This window comes from Dermacentor albipictus, chromosome 1 (assembly GCF_038994185.2).
Source record: "Dermacentor albipictus isolate Rhodes 1998 colony chromosome 1, USDA_Dalb.pri_finalv2, whole genome shotgun sequence".
NCBI lineage: Eukaryota > Metazoa > Arthropoda > Arachnida > Ixodida > Ixodidae > Dermacentor > Dermacentor albipictus.
In genome coordinates, this window is record NC_091821.1 from 456840333 (window position 1) to 456862407 (window position 22075).

General features: G+C 44.6%; 2 protein-coding genes across 2 annotated transcripts in view; one reads left to right on the plus strand and one right to left on the minus strand.

Annotated features, from left to right (window-relative positions):
- The window catches only part of LOC139054788 (peptidase M20 domain-containing protein 2-like), a 78635-nt gene extending 65430 nt beyond the window's left edge, over positions 1-13205 (minus strand). Inside the window, exons 1-2 of the mRNA XM_070532404.1 lie at positions 13071-13205; positions 7225-7293 (exon numbers count right to left, since the gene is read on the minus strand). The gene's annotated coding sequence lies outside the window, so the exon portion shown is untranslated. The remainder of the gene's footprint in view (positions 1-7224; positions 7294-13070) is intronic.
- LOC139054787 (N-acetylneuraminate lyase-like) lies at positions 1559-19278 on the plus strand. Its single transcript, XM_070532403.1, has 11 exons — positions 1559-1712; positions 3477-3532; positions 5252-5322; positions 5408-5495; positions 6133-6190; positions 6609-6684; positions 8403-8495; positions 11630-11775; positions 14536-14667; positions 17047-17086; positions 18996-19278. The coding sequence occupies exons 1-11, from the start codon at positions 1692-1694 to the stop codon at positions 19139-19141; spliced, it is 927 nt and encodes a 308-aa protein (XP_070388504.1). The 5' UTR covers positions 1559-1691; the 3' UTR covers positions 19142-19278.
- The last annotated feature ends 2797 nt before the right edge of the window (positions 19279-22075 follow it).

A 22075-nucleotide genomic window follows, 5' to 3' on the forward strand; every position in this document is an offset into this window, starting at 1 on the left:
CCTCCCTGGCGGCCTAGCGTGCTGGGAAGAGGTCTTGCTACGAAGGTTACGCCTCCGTGTCGCCCTTACCTCTGCGGTAACCTGGTCGTAGTTGGCACAGTACCGTGCCTCCGTCAGCGATTCCTGCCCCTTCTGTCCCGTTCCTGTCTACGAGGTGGACACTAGGCACCTCCTACTGACCTGTCCCTCTCTAGACGCCCTCCGCCAGAAACACCTGCTTCGATGTGGACCACCCCCAGGTCGGCCACCAGATGTAAAGAGTTGAGTCTTGGGGCCCCACTGGCGGACACTGCTGGACTTCCTCTGAGAATACGGCGTGTATCTACATGTGCAAATAATTATTTATGCCAGAAGGCACGCTGTCGCAATAATAAAAAAAGGGGAGCGGGTGCGTAGCCATCACGAGAATTCACGGTGAAGCTAGAGCCATGGGTGCCGCCATGCTTCACAACGTTATTTCTTAGCGTCCGTGCATTGCGAGCGTTAGCGTCCCCCGCAACCTACCAAAAATTGCATGCGGCCGCAAAATGCAATCTCTCCTTTTGCGTGCTGCTCACGCGTACTAGGGCGCACGCAATGAATTGCGCCCGCTAAACGCTAGCTCTTGCTATACTAAAGCTCTTTATTAACGAACACCGGGCAGGAGCATTTATCTTGTGCCTATTATTACCTACGAGTGCAATGATTGACTTCCTTCAAAAAAGTGAATGGCATTGCGGCGAGGGCCTTGAAGTAACAAAACAAATTATATATGTGGAGAATCCCATTCCTCAGGACAGTGCTATAACGCATGGCACTCGTGGTTGCTTTCGAAATCTCAAGGATTACACTGAAGTTTCACCAGTATGCGACCTATACTGAGTAAAAATGTATTTTACGTACTGCTGCTCAAGGTAGGAAAGAAATGAGGTTGCGTTTTTGAACTATTTAGTGATGCGCTGGGGCTGTGATTAATGGGATTCCTCGCTAGGTTTTCTAAGCGTAATAAAGATGGAATGAAATTTTTTGCCAGCATTTAAGGGCACACGAATCTAAAAGGCTGTAGATAGGCCTGCTGCAACACGGAAATTTCTTCATTCCATCAGAATAAAATTGCTGCTCGCAGTGTCAACGGCTAGCGTTCGTGCATATTTCGCGATGTTTCGTCAAAGCCTCCCGTGCGTTTCACGCAAATACTGGGAAAAATACCTCCTGCGGCACCTAAAAGCGAAGAGTGGTCTTGCCAGCTGCTCGGCCAACGCAGCTGTTTGTTGCTGATCGTTGAACTCTCCGGAGAATGTCAGTGTCGTTGTGCGAGAACGCACGTTGTCCTCAGCATGTGTTGATGCTTCACTCGTAAAAAAACATGAGCACCTCGAGGAAACGAGGTTCCCTGCGCTGCCGCAGCGTAATTTTATCTCGCCACTAGCCGATACCACTACTGAAGGAAACCGAGCTTTCGCGCTGTAGCGATGCTCGTTTCATTCGTGCAGTCAGAGAGGGAGACTGCACCCTGTTATCTCATGTGGCCACGGACGTAGAGATTGCGAGAGCCGTGTTGTCGAGAGCGCCGTGCGGTCTTGTCTCGCGCTCCCTCTATCTGCACCCTCGTTCAGAACAAAAAAAGTTAAAGACAAACGCCGAGTTCTTTGGACCGAGAGACGGTACAGCTGCTTAGTCTTAATCACCGCCAGAGAGTAGAGGCGCTCAAAATGGACGCAAAGATAGCCAAGGCAAGTACGCCCACTTTCTCCTGACTTGCTAATACTAGCGTGTTTCTCCTGGTTGGTGGTTTTACCATCAAAATAACGTCATGCGACCGCTTGCGTCACAAGCGCCTGTCTTTGGCGAACACTTTCTCGCGCATTTAATCGCACTTGGCGGGAAGGTGCTTGTAGATAGGCGGCAGTCACTAGCTTTAGCATAAAAAAGTGTTCCATCAGCGTGTCTTCTTTGACACGTTCCGAGCGGCTTCACTTCCATGTTTTCACGCAATAATTAAAGTGTCAATTGCACAAGCTGCGTTAGTAGGCGCACAGATTTGCCCCCACAGCTGCTACTTTTTCATCTTCTAGAAAGAAGCTGTGGGCTCGCGCTACTTAATGCATATTGTGAGAACAAGAGTTTCAAAAGACCGCACAGCCGTAGCTCGGTGTGACTGTACCAACCAGTCATACCGGAGACGCTGACAGCCTTGAAGTTAAGATCACCTGCTACGCGTAACGTGTGCGCTGAACGTCTTATACAGTATTATGGCTCAAAAAGATATAACGCAATAAACTTTGCATTTCATAACATGATGTAACCACATTAGTCTATCACCTAAACGGTTCTTTTTGCTAACGTTTGCCCGCACGAATAATATTGCATTGCCTCTAGCTCATTACCTTCATAACTGTGGGGTATACTAGGAGACAAATAGCAATTTCAAAGCTAGCTTAATAATGGAGACGCCAGAAGAGATGCTCGACTTTGGCAGTGCCTACATGCCACTTAATATATAACGCATCAGCACGGTGAATTGCAAACAACTGTTGCTTCTCCTGCCCGAGTGGGGGTCGATGTACGTCGCAATATGATGAATTTCCAAACCTAGACCACATCTCTAGTTTCCTGACCTAATCTCCGAAACCTTTAGCTCCGTTATCACCTATTCAAAAAGAAGCGCGCAAAACCTTCAATTCGTCTCTGTCTTGGAACTTGAGTTCAATACAACCCTAATGATATCATGCATAGTTATCATCCCCTCATTAACATTTTCACTGTACCAACTAGTCATTCCGGAGACGCTAACAACCTTGAATATAAGATCACCTGCTACGCGTAACGCCTCCACTAAACGTCTTATACGGCATTATGGCGCGAATAGATATACCGCAATAAACCTTGCATTTCATAACATGATGTAACCACATTGGTCTATCAATTAAAAGGTTCTTTTTGCTAAATTTTGCCACCACCAACGTTATTTCACTGCATCTAGCTCATTAACTTTCTTGCACCTGAACTATCGTGTAATTTCGTCCATATACTTTTTCTATACGTATGGCGAACGTATTGTGGTTGTCCGTATGGCGTTTTTTTTTTTGTGTGTAGGTGTATATGTTGTACATTCACTATAGCTCTATTCTTCGACTTTTTTTATGAATTAGATTTACATTTTGACAGTGTGACTAGTACTTGAACCGGCTACATCTTCACAGTGATGCTTGTACTACAGTGCTGTGCTGCCAATTGGGGCTCACCATGGACCACCGCTGCCTTCGGCTATTCGCCCTACGGTTTTCTTGTATATTGTCTTTTTGTCATGGTCGATTAAAATTAAATGACGTAACACGTAGAAATGAAGCAGCACCCTGCTTCTCTATTGTCGAAAGCTTGCGCTGTTTCGAGTTACCTCTATTGAAATGGGGGGAAACGTTTCAGTCTGTTCGAAAGACCGCGAATTATTTCATATGCAAGACAACGTTGAACGGTCCAATTTTTTTTTCTTGCAGATAAAAAACTACAGGGGCCTCTGCGTCGCTCCATTCACGCCTTTTGACAGTAAAGGGTAAGGAGCATTACAGTGACACCGGTTTTTCTCTAAAGGGCAGAAACACTTAACCTCGGTGTGAAATTACGCGGATGCATGAGCGTCAAAAAAGAAACATGGGAAATAGAGATCTCTAATGGGACAGGAAGCATGCATCCTCGGCAAGGTGCTTTGTGGTACATTGGATTGGTTTGAATTGGACTGGATTGGTTTGGAATGGATTGGACTGGACTGCGCGAATTTCCTTATTTTTTTCTCCTCTTCTTCTTCTTTCTCCTTTTATTCCCTTTACCCCTTTCTTCAGCGCAGGGTAGCCAGCCGGTACTTACAGTCTACAATTACAGAAACAGTCACTTACACTTACAGGTCACTACAGTCACTACACTTACAGTCACTACACTTACAGGTACTTACAGTCTACACTTACACTTACAGAAAGACAGGGAGGCTAACCTCCCTGCCTTTCCTCCTCTTTGTCTCTCTCTCTCTCTTTGGATTGGTTCGTACACGCTCAATGCGCTGATGCGTAACACTCTCAAGATCGGAGCCTTAGATAGCCTGCCCCAGCTGAACGTTGGGCTGCGCCCTGAGCAGTCGGAGTAACCAAGCATGTGATCGAGATTATATAGGGTCTCTGGCACACTCCCAACTCTCAGGTGACAGAAAGTACAGCGACGGAACTGAACGAGGCTAATGTGTTCCCCGGGCTCGTTTTGAGCCAGTCCAGCGTAAATTGCTCTGCGAAAGCGCTCGCGAGCGCGCAGTCGAATTTACGATTCACCTATCGCGAGTTACTCGCCTAATATTTTAGGAGTATTACGACGCCACGGCTGCGTGTGGTGCTGTGCCACCCCCCCCCCCCTCCCCCTATGGTGTAAAGGTTCCAAGCTGTACCCAGAACACGCGTATTGCACGTACATAATTAGGACTGGACACCATTGTCCAGTCTAGACATTATCCAGCCACATCTTAAGGATAATAGCGGGATAATTTATTCATTAGGTTTAGCCCTTTTTTGTTATAGGCTCTCTCATAATTATTATCATTGTTCTGTTTATGTCACTGTAGGACAAAGGCCTATCCTCATGAATATCCAATTACCTGCACCTTGCGTGAGCTGACCCCATTTTATGCGACCGAATTTCCTCATTTTATGACACCCACAGTTTCATCCTTGTCTGCGCTTCCCTTCTCATACCAACCATTCTCAGTAGGTTATGATTGATGTTTCACTAAGGAATACCGGTACCACAGTCTTCATAGTTTTAGCTAGCAGAAAGAAATATGACGAAATATATATGTGCTTTTTGCACGTAGCACCTCGTACATTATTTGTCATTGCTGTCCGTAGAGTCTTAGCTTATTCTATTGCTCAGCTTTGCAATGTGAAATCGACAGATATCACTTCAGGATTTAACGAAAATCAGAAAACATTATGCTTTTGAAGTCGTGTTCGTTTAACGTTTTCAGAACAAAGCAATTCACAGAATCACTTGCATCTACAAAGGTTCCGTCAAAGTAATGCGTGAGAGCTATCAAAACGAAATCTCGGTTTGTTCTGAGTCCCCCCACATGTGTAATGTTTGGAGTATCTTTACACTGATTTTGTGACGCATCGCCCAATCTCGGACATTACGACAGACGGCTAAAACGAACTGTAACACATTTCTCGGGAACGGCATTTTCATCGATTGCTATATTTTGTCGTAATACGTTTGCATTTGTGCGTATTTTCAGCCACATCGACATCAATCTCATCGACAAATATGTGAGCCTGCTGCAGAAGCAGAGTGTCACGGGGGCATTTGGTACGAGCTCTGTTTATGCACTTTATGCCTAGAATATTTAGTGCTTACAAACAAATTACAATATGTGCTTATTTTCATGGTGCAGTTAATGGGTCCACTGGTGAAGGACTTTCACTAACCGTCGCAGAGAGAAAGAAACTGGCCGATAGATGGGTTGAAGCCTCCAAAGGAAAGTAAGCCAAGTTCTTACATTGCCTGTATTTTTGCCAGTGGTGTGCTGTGACAAATAACATTATTGTGACTTTATAATAGAGCTGTTTAGCTGAAAACCTGTGCAGTGTATACAAAATAGCAATTCATTCTCATTCAGACAGATTCAGGCAGTGCAACCAGACAGAAGTTCACGTGAGGACGTGGGCATGAAATGAATAAGTGTGGTCGAACAAATTGCCGCAAATTGTGTCCGGGCAGCAACATTCTCCCTGCCGAAGGGAAGTCTTTTTCTCGAAACGTTGGATTACAATGCAATGTGAGCTGTGACGCCGAAAAGCTCACAAATGAGACTTTTGAATGTTCTATAGCTTGCTCTGTTGGTAGCGAAACTTTTCTGCAAGAGCGCCATGGTACAGAAAGTTGCACTTCACATTGCCATTTAATTTAAATTGACATGGTTGATAGAGAATAAACTACAGATTCGCAACGTCCCTTACCATCAATGCGAGAAATCCGCCAATGCACGAGGCTACGAAAGCGCTGCATGTATAATTGAATTCCATACCGCAAATGCTTTCATATTCAAAACCTTATTGCTGGCTTGCAGAACACAGTCTAAATAAACAAAACAACTCTCAAAACCTACTTTACTTGCAGATTGGACCTCGTTATCGTTCATGTTACGGCAGCGTCAATAGTGGACACCCGAGAGCTCGTGAGTGACTTGCTTTTGCAATGTTTTCACAGGTTTCAACGAACGCAGAATATTGCAGATTTCTGCTTTTCAATGCGTTCATGTTTTCGACAAGGACTGTCAACCCGTCTTTTTTTTTATAAATCGTGACATTCGTGTGCTTTACACAGTTGGGCTTGTTCTAAAATACATATTGCCATGTCTATGCTATAGTGCATATTTGTTTATAATGAGACTTCATCTCGTGAACTTGAAATTTTTACCATCACTTTACACGAAGTAACAATCTTGTACCCAGCGCAGTGCTGTATTCCTTTCTTTGGAACGAGTCGGTTCGGCGAGGCGATACCGCGAAGAAGCAAGCATATCCTATGCCTCCATCATATGAGGAGTTAAAGGAATACATAGGATTTGAGCTGATGGTGGCTATTTCTTGTAGGCGACTCATGCTGAAAGCCTGAATGTGGACGCTATTTCCATTCTACCACCGTTCTACTTCAGGTCTCCGTCCATCGGTAAGTCTGCTCCGTTCGATGGAGTTGCCAAGTTCAACGCACTACAACTTTTGCTTCTTTTGATTAGCACTTTACGGCGGGAAATATGGTTAGGAAAACATTTATTTGCCTAAATGGCAAGAAGGTGAGGTTCTCCGGATCACGAACTGCCGCCTCTTAGAGCGGTCTCCATAGCAGCGTATTCAAGGCTATCGTTCTTTTGGCAGGACAACATATATAATTACGACTTTCCAAACGATACATTAATGCGTTCAAACTGGAGCACGAATGCGTCTGAAGGGGTTTTCACTTATATTTACATTTTGTCCAACAGCAGTACCTTACCTATGAAGGTGATGCGGAAGTGTCCTGGAATTTGTATTTACGGCCGTGGTTCCTATTACAGCTAATTTGGTTTAAGCTGTTATCTTGCCGTTCATGTTCTTAACGCGCCGAGTAGAGAAGTTGAGGACCGTTCCTATGTCCTCTTTGCGTCTAATAAACAGTAGCTTATTGCCATGGTTTTCTGACTCATCGAATATGTATAGCCTATACACCTACCTTGTTGTGTAAAGCGTTATCGCGGTAGAGCCATTTGCGTGGTTCTGCCGTGAATCCGAGGCAAGAAAGCTGCAATGCGAGAAAATGTGGTACAGAGAAGATAGCCCTATGCGGTAAAGGCTCTAATTTTAGCAGTTAGCGTCTTGGGCAAGCGAGACAGCAAAATACGCCTTCTTTAGTGCTTCAGTATCGGCATCGACTGAAATCGAGGGCCTAATGGAATCCCTTCTGGTAGAAGAACATCGTAGTAAGTAATACACACAGCGCCTATCAAGGCAAAACGCATTATATTAAAAGAGGTTTCGGCTTCCGCACCGTAGTCTTGTTCATATTGACTGAAAATGCGAATGCACTCATTTAAGTCGGTGATGCACTTGCTTTCATAGGCCACGCATCTAAACGCCCGGAAGGCTACCGGTATTCCTCTTAAACGTGTGCGCAGTGGTCTGAAAATCAAGTACTAAAGGAAAACATGGACATAGAAATCACTTTCCATATACTACAAGTTACTGTGTGGTGCTTACTTACGATGCGTATTGGTTACTATTGGCGACGATTCCCTCCTAGGCCAGTTGGGTGTCACAAGATTGAAGTAATTTTAAACACAAATATACGAGGAAATCGAACAAGCATCACTAATTCATTTGAGAAATAGCTTATGTTCACAAGGGACACAGATAGAGACTATTGAACAACAAAGTCCTGCTGCAAAATCGCCAACCCTGTCTCCGGAAACACATTTCATAAGTCACCTACACCCTGCACTACGACCGGGATGGGACAAGCTGTACTCCACTGTATATTGGAGCTTCCAGAATGCGAACTCTTTAGTTTTAACCGCAGTACAAACGGTACCTGAGTGCCACCAGTAATAAATTGCTTACTCACACTGAAGTACGCGAAACAGAAGTGTTAGAGCCGCTACGTAAATTTGGAATAGGGTTTAAAGCCCCCCACTTCCCCCCCCCCCAAAAAAAAGGATTTGCTAACTCGCAGTGCAGCCTTCTCGGCAATGTATAGTGTTCGTAAGAGCGCATGATTATGGGCGGCAAAACAAGTGCCTTCTTCCAGCTAATGGTAGCATTTGAGTAAAAGAAAGTGAGTTAGCTTGTATATATTACCAGAAATGAAAATGTAGCTTTCATATAACCAGTGCAATAATTTGCACTTCATTTCAGACCACCTGATACGTTACGTCGAAGAAGTTTCTAAAGCTGCTCCAAACACGCCGATCATCTACTACCATATTCCGGCGTTCACGTGCGTCAATGGTGAGTTTTCAGTCTGGGTAGTAATCAATTCTCTGTAGCTTAGTGTGTACAATAGCACTGTTAAAACTTGAAGTGCAGAAGACATAAATGAAGCAAAAAGACTTAATGGACAAAAGCACACCAAGAAGGGCGATGCTTGCAAGCAACTTTCTGTGGCAATGAAGCGTAAGCTACAGAGGCAAAGTGCGCTCACTCGAGAGTGCTTCTGAAAGAAGGTTCATGCTTTCATCCGCGTTTATTTTGGTAGCGACAACATAAACACTTTATTTACCACACATAAATTAGACAAAAAAATTAAGGCACCACTCCACTCTGTGAAGGTAGATGACACGCCAAGCTGTAGCAGATCACACAGGTTTATACAAGGGCGCATGAATTTATTTTCAACACCTCGTAAGGCTAGTGACGACATCTTTGGGATTACTGGTATACAGCGTGTCCCTCATAACTTGAGCCAAGAATTTGAAAATTAAAGGCGCGTCGGCAGCGAATTGAACCAAAGGAATAGTATTGGCAATAGCCAATAGTAACTCAGACATTTTTTTTTGTTTTCCCCATAACTCAAGAATTAATTGGGTATTTTTACCCAACTATTTAATTATTGGCTGAGGACCCCATGTATGATACGCAGATTTGTAGAGAAACTTCAGAAACCACCGATCGAGTTGTTTCTTTTATGGTACGGCTCACGTAGTCCTTCTTCCGGGTTGCAAAGAGAGCCCGCGAAATATGAAAAACCCACATGACGGAGCGTTTGCGCAATGGTATTGTGCTGCCCTCAAACGTGGGTTCAGTGAACAAGGTCGGCTGCAACGTGACTGGCGACGAGGAAGCGACTTGAATGATGTGGCTCTCAAACGAAGCTCTTCATGCATAAACTAAATGGATCATTTCTTATTTTTGATGTGGCCGCATTGAAATCTCCAACGATGATCACAGAGGTAATTTTTAATATTTGGGGTTTTACGTGCCAAAACCACTTTCTGATTATGAGGCACGTCGTAGTGGAGGACTCCGGAAATTTCGACCACCTGGGGTTCTTTAACGTGCACCTAAATCTAAGCACACGGGTGTTTTCGCATTTCGCCCCCATCGAAATGCGGCCGCCGTGGCCGGGATTCGATCCCGCGACCTCGTGCTCAGCAGCCCAACGCCATAGCCACTGAGCAACCACGGCGGGTGATCACAGAGGTAGTGTCATTACGGCTAACCATGCAATGTGCGTGGTCATGAAATTCTTGTTATCACATTTCGGGGTGCCTGGAGATGCGGCAATCCGTGTTTCGTTTGTACGACACAGACATGGCCACATGTGGTGGCGTTGCTCTTTTGTGAGTCAAGGAGGTATGGTTGTACGCACATTTTATCCTTTGCGCATATGGGAAACCTCCTGCTTGTGAATATAATGTGCTGTTCACAAACGATTCCAGTATACCCATCGACTTGAAATAATGCAATGCGTTTGATTTATTTCATTTATAATTATTTATTACTAGTGGCGGAGTGCTTGAAGCCTGCGTCACTTCTGTGGCGGATCGGCCCGAATTTTTTTGCCACGCACCCGACAAATGCATTCGAAGGTAGAGGTGTACAGCTTCACCGCAAAACACCACTAACGATGGAAGTTGACCTATTTTGCAGCATTTTCCTTCCGTCTCTGATGAAACGCGAAACTGTCGCATGTGGAATCTGCGTCGATTCCCTCAGCATCTGTTCCGGGAAACTGAGAACACTGCCGGACTACTTCGCATGGTGACACATGCGCAGAAGCTGCGTCTCCATAGCTTTTCCTTCATTACCGCGTGAAATTGCCCGCTTGTATAGATAAGCGAAACAAGTTAGTCAAATGTCTTTTTCATCCATGTTGGGCTCATGTGGCTTCGTTTAGCGCGGCTATTCTTTCTGATAAGCATGCCCCATTGCATACCAGCAATAAATTATTCGATAATTTAGCCATGCAAGGTCTCATTCAAGTCCTCCATTAAGGGGCACTAACCGAAAATATTAGGTCGAGTTATATTAATAGAGCATCGTCGAAAAAGTCTATCATCCTTCGCCATGCAGATATACACAATTTGCTTGTGGAATAAATTGACATCGAAGGTGCCATTGCCGTTAAATTTGAACGTCCGAGTCATAAGAGACGAAATCGCATAATGTTCACGTGAGATAATTCTGTACCACCCTCTGTGAATCAGCCAATGCTCACGTCATACGAGAGGTACCGCAGTGCAAAATGGGTGACGCCACTCCGACTTTTCATTCTGTTCCTTTTCCTTATTTTTGTTTATTTATTTTCTTTTTTCCTTATATTTTATTGCTTATAAAAGCTTCGGTCTTGCTACAAAAGAAGGAAGTGTTATTTCGTAAGCCTAATCCTTTAATCCAGGTTAATGACTTAGTATTTCCTTTACTGTGTTTTTAAAGAGAATGTATGTAATGCAACACAAACGAGCACCGCTAATTTAGTGAATTTGGATGAAGTGTTCCTGAAAGCTCCATTTGCACGTATTTCGTGGTGAAATGTTCGTGATTAGCGACGCAAATGAGCGACATTGTTTATATCTCTAAATTTCGCACAGAAAGCGCATCGCCAAATTGCTGGTATGATGCAGTGGGTTCGAACGTATTTGCGCCTTAGTGGGCCAGTTATCATAAAACAAGGTTCTCGAAACTCACGGCAGGTAATGGTTTTCTTTACATTGAAAAGAAATTGAATCTTTGTTTAACGAAAAGTACGAATGAGTTGAGACCACCCGCTGTCTGAATGCTATGATATGACGTGGTATTGCACAGGATCTGGAGCCCCGTCTTTCATTTTTGCATATTTCCTTGCATATTAAAATGACGCTCATGCTAAACCGGTCTTTTCCGGTATTCAAGACATGTAATTTACTAATCAAGCTTAACGCACCTGTACTTTAGTGGCCCTCTAACAAAACCACTCAACAATTTTTGTCTGACCCTTGTAAACCATTTTACATTGCCTTCATCCTGATTGGAGGAGGCCACAGTAAAGGAACAAATAGTGCAGGTTCATTTCTTCTGGGTGCGTTAAGGCTGAGACGTACTTAACCCGAGAAGGCAATCACGGTTTCGCACAGCAGATGACTCATTGTTCTTTTTTTTTTCAGTGCGCATGACTGAATTCCTACCAGAGGCAAGGCGACGCGTGCCGGCTTTGTGTGGAGCGAAGTACTCATGCAGTGAACTGAGCGACTTGGCTGGATTCTTGCGGGAAGACAAAGCTGACATCAAAATATTCTTTGGATACGAAGAGGTATGATGTAACTATTATTGTAGTCTGAACGCCTGAACCTGATTCTCAGAGCACCCGCGCAAGAAACACTGCAGTCATTATCATTTATGACACCATACCACCTGTATGGTGGTATGGTGTCACTATATAAACACTATATCTAAAGTTATTATTAGTGACGTTTCGCATCGACCACATGGCGGTTTATAGCACTCTGGATATTTCACAACCCGTTTTCCGCCGATCATAACGATTGTTCAGCGCCGTCCTGTTGTCACCTGTTAAATGTTTCGTCATGGTGTACAGAACGTGAGCAAGGAGGGACACCCACCAGTAAATAATGTAGCCAACTATGAAAAAACTTGCAAACTGATAGCAGCGATTGGCTAAAGTGACACTGATATACGATGAGTACCATCGCCCAGGGCACCGAATCGAATTTCATGGTTCAAATTCATCCTGTGTTTCTACGAGTCTTACTGTACGTTGCAGAGCAATGATTGATGCCCACATGCTTGTAGATAATAAAACCTACGTGCTTCGCCCGAAGCATACGGACAACGGAAGAGCGTGCCAAATTAGACTGAGACGCTATCTTTCGGCGCGGCACCCGCTGTCGAGACTAGCGCTGGAGCAGGGGTGCGCATGCACGTCTAATCACATCTGCCCCTACGTCATGTTGCCATTGCAAATGAGGTAGACTGCTCGTTGAATAAACGTTTAATAGGGTGCCACCTGTGCTGCCTCCCCGACTCCGCTAATCTGCGCCGCTCTTTCACCAAGTGACAGAGAGAGCCGGAATGAGCGTCCGTAGCGCATCGCAGTTCTTCGGTTATCGCATTCTCTGGCGCTTTTGATGACGCGAAAAACTCCATGCTTAATGCTGCGATCGTATGTTATGGGAGGCGCTTCCCATATGTGGTGCTGCTTATTTGAACACGCTTTTTCAATCGTTACCCATTACCGTGCGAAAAAATTGCCGTATTCTAAACATCGACACTGTAATCTGTTGAAGGAGCAGTCGCACGTTGGCAGCAAATATTGGAAGCCCTTTTTATAAGACAACGTGGCAGTTAGAAACAAGCCTTTCTACCCGAGTCATCTAAAGATGCGAGAGAAGGCAATAGGGCCACGCGATAACCTGAAAACGCTGCGCGCAAGCCAGCTCTGCCGAAACGCATCAGTCGTGTAAATATGATGGAGCGAAGGAAGCGGCCCCGTTAGCTACCCGTTTAACGTGTAGTCGAGATTTAGCGTACCATTTCAAGGTTAGCAACAAGAAACACCGTAAGATATGAGAGCATGTGCATGCTTACCGGGGCGTTCGAGCACCAATCTCGACAGCAGGTGCCGCACTGGAAGGTAGCGCGTCGATGAAATTCAGCACCTGCTTCCGCGGTCCCTGTACTTTTGCTCAAGGGTGCACAAACAGCCAGATTCTCAACAATATCGCGCCAGCATAGACCTCACGCTAAGCGAGCACCTTATAACGGCGAGAGGCGACACGATCGGGGATAGTTCACGCATGCGCGCAAAGCATTCTACGGCGTCCAGTGTCGTTTGATAAAGTGTTCCCTTAAATGTGCCAGACGCCCGGCCTCTCTTATCTGTGATGGCTCATCAATCAGCCAAACGTTTCAGTATACTGTGCACGTGCTGATAAGTTTCCGTTTTTCTATATTCCTACCATTAGGAATGTGCAATGCGATGGGTCTCCCAGGTAATGAAGTCAGGGCCTGTGCACACCTTAAGGAAACAGAGTAGCAGACGACTGTAGAGTGGAATTCGTGCAGGCGTGAACTATCGCTGCGTCTTGCCGTTATAAGTCGCCGACATAGCGTCTGTTCTATGCTTGCGTGGTATTTTGAGCATCCGGCTGGTTGTACAACTCCATTCGCTTGGCATGTGCAACTTAGTTAAATGAAGTTAAAGATTCTGGAATCAAAAATGTTTAGGCAAACATTCTCACCTTCTTGTTAGTGACAATGGTAGCGGAGCTTTATTAGAGAAAGAACGTCGCGCGCGGGTATGAGTATCCGGTAACACGAATACTCAATAAACTGATAACCGCCAACAAATAAAAAAAATCACAAATGATAAGAGGAAAGTTCTTTATACTCCTTTGAGCATCTGTATGTTTTTTTTTTCGATTTGGTGTTGAAATGTTTAATTACGTCCTACGAAAAGTGGCATGTGCTTCGATATGTGAAGGAAAGACAAAAGGGTGTTTTATGTAGGTTCGTTTATCTTTGTATCTCAGTATTCTGTATCAATGCGTTTCATATCCGTGTAGCCGGAGAAGTAACCAAAATAAACTAAAATAATTGCAAATAAATGAACAGTCGCATGTGCATTAATAATAAATTTCCTGCAGCCGTAAAAACAAAAAAAATGCGCAACAAAAGCCGCCTTGTGCCTTTAACGACAGCCCGCTTAGTTGTCTAGAAGACGAACTTTACTGACTCCTGCGGCTGTAAATGCAATGTAAACCGTTATGTGGTTACGAGAAAAAAAATGCGTGGCCACCATCTTCATGTACTACTAACTGAGGCAGAATATCGAAGTTTCGAACAGTTTCGTATTGGAGCTTGAATGAGCAGTAGCTGTGGAGTTAACAATATTTCATCCCAGGAAATACTACCGAGCAAATAAAATGTGTCAGATATTCCAGAGTCTTTTGACACACTGAAGTTCCAGTTGTTAAAGGTGAATGTGACGATTTACTGTCAGCTGACATAATGACACTGCCATCTATGAAGTGAAATTACTTTTTGGCCGCAGATGCTCCTTGCGGCTCTAGCTTTGGGAGTGACCGCCGCCATTGGAGGGACATTCACATACCAGGGACATCTTGCAAAGAAAATCGTCGATTTGTACGAGAAAGGTGATTTAGCCGGAGCACGCCATCACCAGGTGAGAATAGCTGCTCTGGGATTACTGAGCTGCTTAGCATGCGATATAACTTAATAAAAACAGAAATCTTGTCATGAGCACCTTCTCTTTCCTGCTGTCAGACAGCTGGGTTGCTCCTGCTCAATTTAGGCAAAAGTGTTTTGCTAAAAAAATTGCTTGAATGGCTTGGTAAGCTCTAAAAACTGATAAAAAATAATAACTGGCCCACTTCACCAAAGAAGCACTTCATGTGTGGATGCTGTTGGGCACTTTTGTACTGCTTTGTCGCCACCTCGTATGTCGTGTCTAAAGCCAATGATATGATTTTGACTGGTTGTTTTGTAAATACACTATTTTTTACATTCTCTGGCTGACCTTGGAGGAGATCGCATAAGATTGTTTTACATGACATGACGCTGCTGCTGATGTAGCACATGGCGTTTTCGCCAGTGGGAAAGTAATGAAAACAAATGAATAAATAATTAATAGCGTGAGGTCTCATCTTGGGTGAGTTATTTGAATGCGAAGTCGTAGTCTTTGTGATATCTAACGTGTGTTGGAGCCGGACAGCCAATTATTACGAGTATCATCCGAAGCGTCACAGGGGCCTATCATTTCAAGTTTTATTGCGCCAGAGTAATGTGCTGAAACACATATGTTTCACGATAACAGGTCCAAGTTTGTGAGACAGTCTTTCTCTCTGCTAGATGATGACCACGGTCCTCCGCTCCTCAAATTAGTTCTACGTCGCTCAGGCTAGAAACCTATCTGGGGTTGTTCCTATTAGTAGTCCGAGGGCAGCCTTGTAGGCGGTTCCGGGGAATGTATCAGCTTCTTCGACCTCGGCCTTAATGAGTTATAGATAGGCGAGACCGTACATGACTCGGCTAATTTTAAAGGCGTGGATTACCCGCCGAGTTTCCGCCTATTCAAAGCCTTTGCAATGGTAGATTACATTGTGTACCAGGCAGCAAACTTAACTATCGGGCGAAGGTTGTAAGTGTGTGGTCTGTGTGCCTATTTCCCTGTGCCAAGACACCGAGTAGGAGTGCTTGAGCATGAGTGCTACGAGTATGAGTATGGGTGGTCGTCTATTCTAGGGCCGAAGAGTTGCTTGCTATGGTAAACCTCAGCCCTGTACCCGAACAAATTCCTATTTGTCCGGGGTTCACCCGATACCACAGCACTCCGTAAAGGCATGTAATTTCTGTGCTGTTTCCTGTAGAGTACAAGGCTTACAGGGCGTGCAGGGCTTACCCCAAATCTGGCATGAACTGGAGCATTCGGGTCCTACCAATGTTGAAAAGTAGTGAGGATAATATGGCTCTTTTAGGCGTCAGTACGTTGGGAATGGCGAAAACAAACGATCTGATTCCTCCTATGCCACGGGTAGAGATATCTCACGTGGCTAAGGGAATCCTATGTGGCCGCAGCAGAGTGACGAGGAACTCGTACCCAAACCCACGCCATGCCTGTACTGAAAAATATGAGTCCTTTATACAACAATTATGCACGTCACGATACCGCAGCCAGGCACCTCACAGGAAGTACGTTATGGAACCAGATACATGGCCGCTCTAAACCACGCAGCGCGAGAAAGCGTGACCTCAGTGCGCGCTAAATCGAGCACCTAATCATCGCGCGGCGGAGAACCAGCAAGAGTGATGAGATGATTTTTGCAGAAAGAAAACTGATCTCGACGAATCCATTTTTGAGAAATTCGAGGCACTTAGTTTCTATAAGTGTGCAAGTCACCAATAATCTGAAAATTAGTTGCGAAGGGATCTACGACCCCCACTAATTTTGGTACTATGAGGAATAATGAAGGTTGTGAGGAAATTGTCATGTGGAATATTTAAAAATTTATAAGTGTTTTGGAGAAAGTAAAAGATCACAAATACACATTCACGTTAGTGTATAGTGTTTGTATTTTAATAATAGTGTGTGCCTCCTGGCTGCATAGTATGGTGCCCAAATATTACTTTTGCTTTGTGCAATAGGTAATAATATTACTACGGCTGGTATATAGCAACGAACCTACAATATCAAAAGAAAACCCTGCTTTATTGATGCAACTTGGAGATTACAATCAGGAATAGAACTCTCTGTTTCAATAGCTGAGTAGTCAGATCACAAAACAGAAGTTACATGGCTAATAACGACACCCACTCATAAACAAGCGCTGAGCTCAATCATTGTTTCAATTTCGTCATGGCAAATCAACGTATCGCACTAGTTTCTAAGAATGCTAGAGTGCATACTTATGGAAGCTCATTCCTATTTGATGTGGGAATACCCTATTTAAGCTTTATATTGAATACCCTTTATATTTAAATTCAAATGCGTAAGGCCATACGGATGCAGATCACCCGTGACATGACTTTCTTTTTTCCAACTCAGGACAAGCTGAAGCATGGCATCGATACCCTCTGCAATCATGGTATGCTTTGCTATATATTTAAAGCTAAACAGCACGCACTGCATGGAGTGCATGCATTCTTCAGATGTGAAATTCATCCTATGTCAAACGAAAATTATATATGACAAACTGTGGCCGTAACGTGCGTTGCCAAAAATCTTATCTTCCCTGCTTAATACATAAAATATTTGAAGTATCATGCCATTTGGGCCATAAAAAAGGCAAACAAAGTGCCTTACGCCCGTATTCTAAAACGATCCTTCACTCGAAGTTCTTCCTCCACTGAACCCCGTTAAGCACACCGTCGTTCCTCGACAGAAAAAGAAGCTACGATTATAAAGAGTTGACATGAAGCATCAATAAAGAGCAATGACCATATCGACCGATGGGTGGCGTTATCATCCACTTCTGGGCTTGGAGATTTACCTGAGGTCGGCTTTGGGCCTCTACGGTAAAACCAGAAATGGAGCACTGCACGCAAACTTGAGGCGGGCTTCTCTTGAAGTCAGAGACGTGAAAAGCAAGGTTATTTTTAAAGAAACGCTAACGAACCCGCATGAAAGGAAATGGCCGGCTCAAGTACACAAATATCTGTAGCTCAACACCGTCGGCAGGAAATGTAGTAAAAGGACAATTAAGTGAGAACCGAGTACCGGGTAACTCAAAGTGTCGATAGAAAACGAGGAGTCATAAAAACAAAGTGAGAATAGAGAGACGGCGAATTGGATGCAAAGCATGGAAACAACAAAAAAGACAATGAAGATTCACAAGAATGGCAAGAAAAAAACCTGGGGTGAGAATATGTATGATAACGCAAAGAGGAGTGCCTTGCTATTAAGGCCCGAGGTGGCTGCCTGAGGAGAGAAAGCATGATGGAGCAAACGCGCGTCACGAAATGAGCTGTACGTGTGGAGCTCGGAAACGACTCGGCCCATCGTAAACGGACGCAAAGATATTCGCCCAGCAATATTCGTAGAGTGCCCACCATCCAGAAGCCATGGAATTCAAAGATGGAAGCATAAACTGATCATCAGTCGAGATAAGTAAGAGACGGTTAATTAGAGTATTGGTGGAAATAAAAAGCAGAGAAGACATTTACGGAACCGGAGTCATTGCAAGTGAGGGTAACGATAGAGCATAGTGGTAAAGATTACAAGTAAGAAAGTTAACATTGAGATCATGCATGCAAATGGATAGACACTGATAGACGCAGTGAAACCTGATTAGATCAGACAGGCTATGGGAAGCTTTCTCCATCCCATTTCAAAGGGCATACCAATATACATCATCATCATCCTCAAGTCGACGTGGGGGACTGAGTGGAGGAATGTTCTAGAATACGGGGGTTCGACACTCTAAGCTCAGCTGACGTTACTTCTAATTTGTTTGTTGGCCAGGACTGGCTGCGTAGCAAGCATGAACTACTTTCCGTCTATCGTGTTCAGATGTGGTCTTTAAAACGTGTTGTTACGGGAGCAGTGAGGCCTGTTGCTAAAGACGCACTGGTTGTTGACGAAGAAGACGATTTCGCGCGTAGCACGCGCGGCTGGTTTGGGCAGCCACTTTGTTTGTGAAGCAGCTTGTAAATCACCTGTAAATACATCTTCCGATGCAGTCGTGTCACTAATTCCGCCCCGTGGCAATATACTGCCTTAAGGTGGAAGGCCTATCATCGCCACGCTATCGCTCTTAGTCTAATCTGGAATTTTCTTTAATGACAATTTTTAACAAAGCCCCCAAAAATCTTACTTATGCTGAAGCGGGACATTGCATAATGGCACAGATACAAACAAAGCAATGCAATGCTATGGCCGTGCCACTACTCGCTTGATACAGTTACTGGTATTAGTTACGAAAGTAACAATTGCTTGAACTCTGTTTTTTTTTATTCCGGTTTGGAATGCGTGAAACGTGTGGACTGTGGTTCCAGGTTTCTCCGTGGCTGCTCTGAAGGCTGCCGCCAACAAGGTCAGCGGGCTCAACTTCGGGGACACTCGAATACCCGTGTGCCCATTGGCCGATGACAAAGCCGAGAAGCTTGCGGAGGAGATTAGAGCCCTGGATATACTCATGTGACGCCACTGTGAAGGCGTACAATGTGCTTTCTTTCCGTCACCGACATTCGTGAAGTGAAAGTAAGGAATGTAATTGCTAAAGTGCGACACGAAGCTCTGTTCCCACAAGAAGTGAATGAATAAAATTTATCTTTGTAATTGCCTGTTTGTCCGAAAATAAAGAAGGAGAACAAGCGCTGACATTCACCTTTATGGTAATAATCAGGGAAAACAAATCAACGGTATTGTGGCCATCAAAATTGCAGAAAAAAGGACAAAACATCACGATTGAAAAAAGGCTATATATATGTATGGTAAAAAAAAAGAATTTCTTCGGTATATTAAAAACCACTGGTAAGATTAAAATGCAGCCAACAACTTCCTTCACTTTTTTCACGAATGTCTACAGCAAAAATAGAAGATGGCTGTTCATTTTTCCCTGTGACACAACAATATGGACAAAGCGCAAGGCAGAACATGAAGTTTTTCCTGATTATGTTTGATTTGGAATTGATTCCCACTCGAATATATAAAAAACGCTTAGAAAAAGTTACAAAAGCGGTCGTGTACTGAAACATATCAAGCTGTGCACTTGCTATGAAATGACTTCCAGCACCTTAGATTCCTTTGGCAGTGCAAAGTTGTGTTCAACACGAAAATTTGAAGTTTCATTCGCAAGGAAGCGTTGCCGAATACCAATGCTTAATTTTTATTCCCACAGGTCTGGTTCGGCACCTTCCCCTCATTGTTTTTATAGCAACAATCCTGAAACTAGGGAACATTTCTTTATAGAATGTCGTGGGTTCAAGGTGCATAGAAAATGACTTCTGGAAGGTCCCCTTCGCCAACATGGTTTGGGCAGTACGCTCCCTGTGAAACTGTCTCTTCAGGCGTCCGCACTAGGACACTGCAATAGGAATGTATTCGATGCCATATTTACTTCGTATGTCAAACAACGAGGCTGCCATGTTAATTTCACTCGTTTACTTTCCTCACTATTTATCCAAAAATATTAACCTCAAATTTTAAAATAATACAGCCTGAAAATTGATAGCGATTAGTCTTCATTTAATATCGTTCCTAAATTACAAGATTCTATTTCAGTACTCTTCCCTTCTTACCTACTGCCGCCCGATTCATGGCCGATCCCCCGTAGTGGGTTGAGCTATATTAGTAGGCACTTAACCAAACCAAGGTAAGAAATGAGCTCGTATAGTTCCATATAAGGCTAAGAATAAGTGACCGCTAGAAAATCTAATGTGAGCCTACGAAGTTATAGTTTATATTGTCACGGGCCTTCAGGAGTACTCTTGGGGGTTTATTAAACCGCAGAGCAGCTGGCTCCTGGAAAACGCCTCCGTCGGGGCTGGCTCGCGAGCAGGGAAGAGAAGCGCGGTCTTCTTTGTTCTTTTGGGCTCGACCCATTCTTGCCCTCGACCCACTACGTACATACGGCAATGTGGCCCGGAATCCCTGACAAAAAAGAAAAGCTGACTCGGTGATTATGATTCTGCAATGCGACTGCGTAACCGCTAGCTATGGTGTGGGCTGAGCGCGTTCAGTCCAAACCTCAAGCTCGCCCAAACGCTTGGAGGCCTTAAAAACGGCCTGAAAGACACTCCTATGTAAGAATAGAATGGCCTCTATACTAATGATGTCATTTCACACGAATCTCCTTTCGAAATTTTTTTTCAAATCCTTCAACTAAAAGCCGAGTTATTGCGCCAATACCTGGTTATCTCTCTCTTTCATTCTCCGTTAGCGCGCTGGAAGATACGAAGCGGTGAAGCAAAAAGGACAAAGCTCAGCCCAAAAAGTTGAATACGGGCGGACTAACTCAGGGCTGTCCAGAGGGCCCATGTGATTGCAGAGGGGCTCGGCCTCTCTGTACCGACGTGGGAGTGGCCCGCATCAGTCCCAGACTGATCCCTCAGGACCTAAATAAAGTTCTTCATACCATACACCGCTGCATTATCGAAGGCACGTGCGGCAAACGCAGCTACGCGCAAGTGCCGTACGTAGACCGGCATTGTAAAGATGAAATGACGATTCTATTATTTTGAGCTGCAGACACAGGTATGTTTCATTTTTTGCGCTGAAGATTAACATTCATTCATAGCTGACAATAATCTCACGATCACACACATCAGCTAGTTCGCCCTGGTGGGTCCAGCTGCTTGCAGTGACGCCGCATGACGCCATTGTGGAAGTGAGCGAAAGCACTATTTTTTTTTGCCGTTTTTCTCACGATATTGCACATTCTCTACTGCATGCAGCGCCGTAATATTTGGCTCAAGCATTCGCGGTAGACCCTACGGCAGATCGAGTAGAATTTCTTAGTACGGTGCAAAATATTTTCAGGTCCTGCTTCGTCCACGACATTTGAATGTAAAGGATAGACTGGGGTGTTCTGGTTTCTAGTATAACGCTGCTCTCAGATGCTCGAGAGTTCGCCAGCTGCCTTTACCATGCACTCGCGCACCTGTTCGCGAAGCAACACTTTCGGCTAGCCACCTTTGCTCCCGTGAAACGATGAACACGGCGTGATGCCAAGCATTATGCAGTTAACGCGGCAAGCGCCCGTACCACCGCAGACTCAGATAGAGATCGGTGAGGCGTGACTAGGCCGCTGCGGAACATCCACGATACTGCGAGCGCGATCGGTGGGTCGAGGCACCCGTGATGCGCGGAGGGCCACATCATCTGGTAGGGGTGCAGAGAACGGACCTTTGTGTCAATTTAAGAATCTCTCCTGATTGCTGGCAACGCAGACGGCATCGCGCGGGTTTCAATAAATAGACAGACTTTCCATTCACGCAGGCGGAGCTCGCACGCTATCAGTGTCTGCGCTGAAGGAGGCTACAGCTGCGACGACAGCATGAAAGTGAATTGCCTATCTAGCTAGCTATTCTGGGCTGCGACTGTTCCAGAGTTTCCAGCAGAAAAAAGTTCAGCT

Coding starts and splice junctions, on each gene's coding strand:
- LOC139054787 (XM_070532403.1), top strand. CDS start 1,692: ATGGACGCAAAGATAGCCAAG. Junction 5,496..6,132: donor GTTGAAGCCTCCAAAGGAAA/GTAAGCCAAGTT, acceptor CTTTACTTGCAG/ATTGGACCTCGTTATCGTTC. Junction 6,685..8,402: donor CTTCAGGTCTCCGTCCATCG/GTAAGTCTGCTC, acceptor ACTTCATTTCAG/ACCACCTGATACGTTACGTC.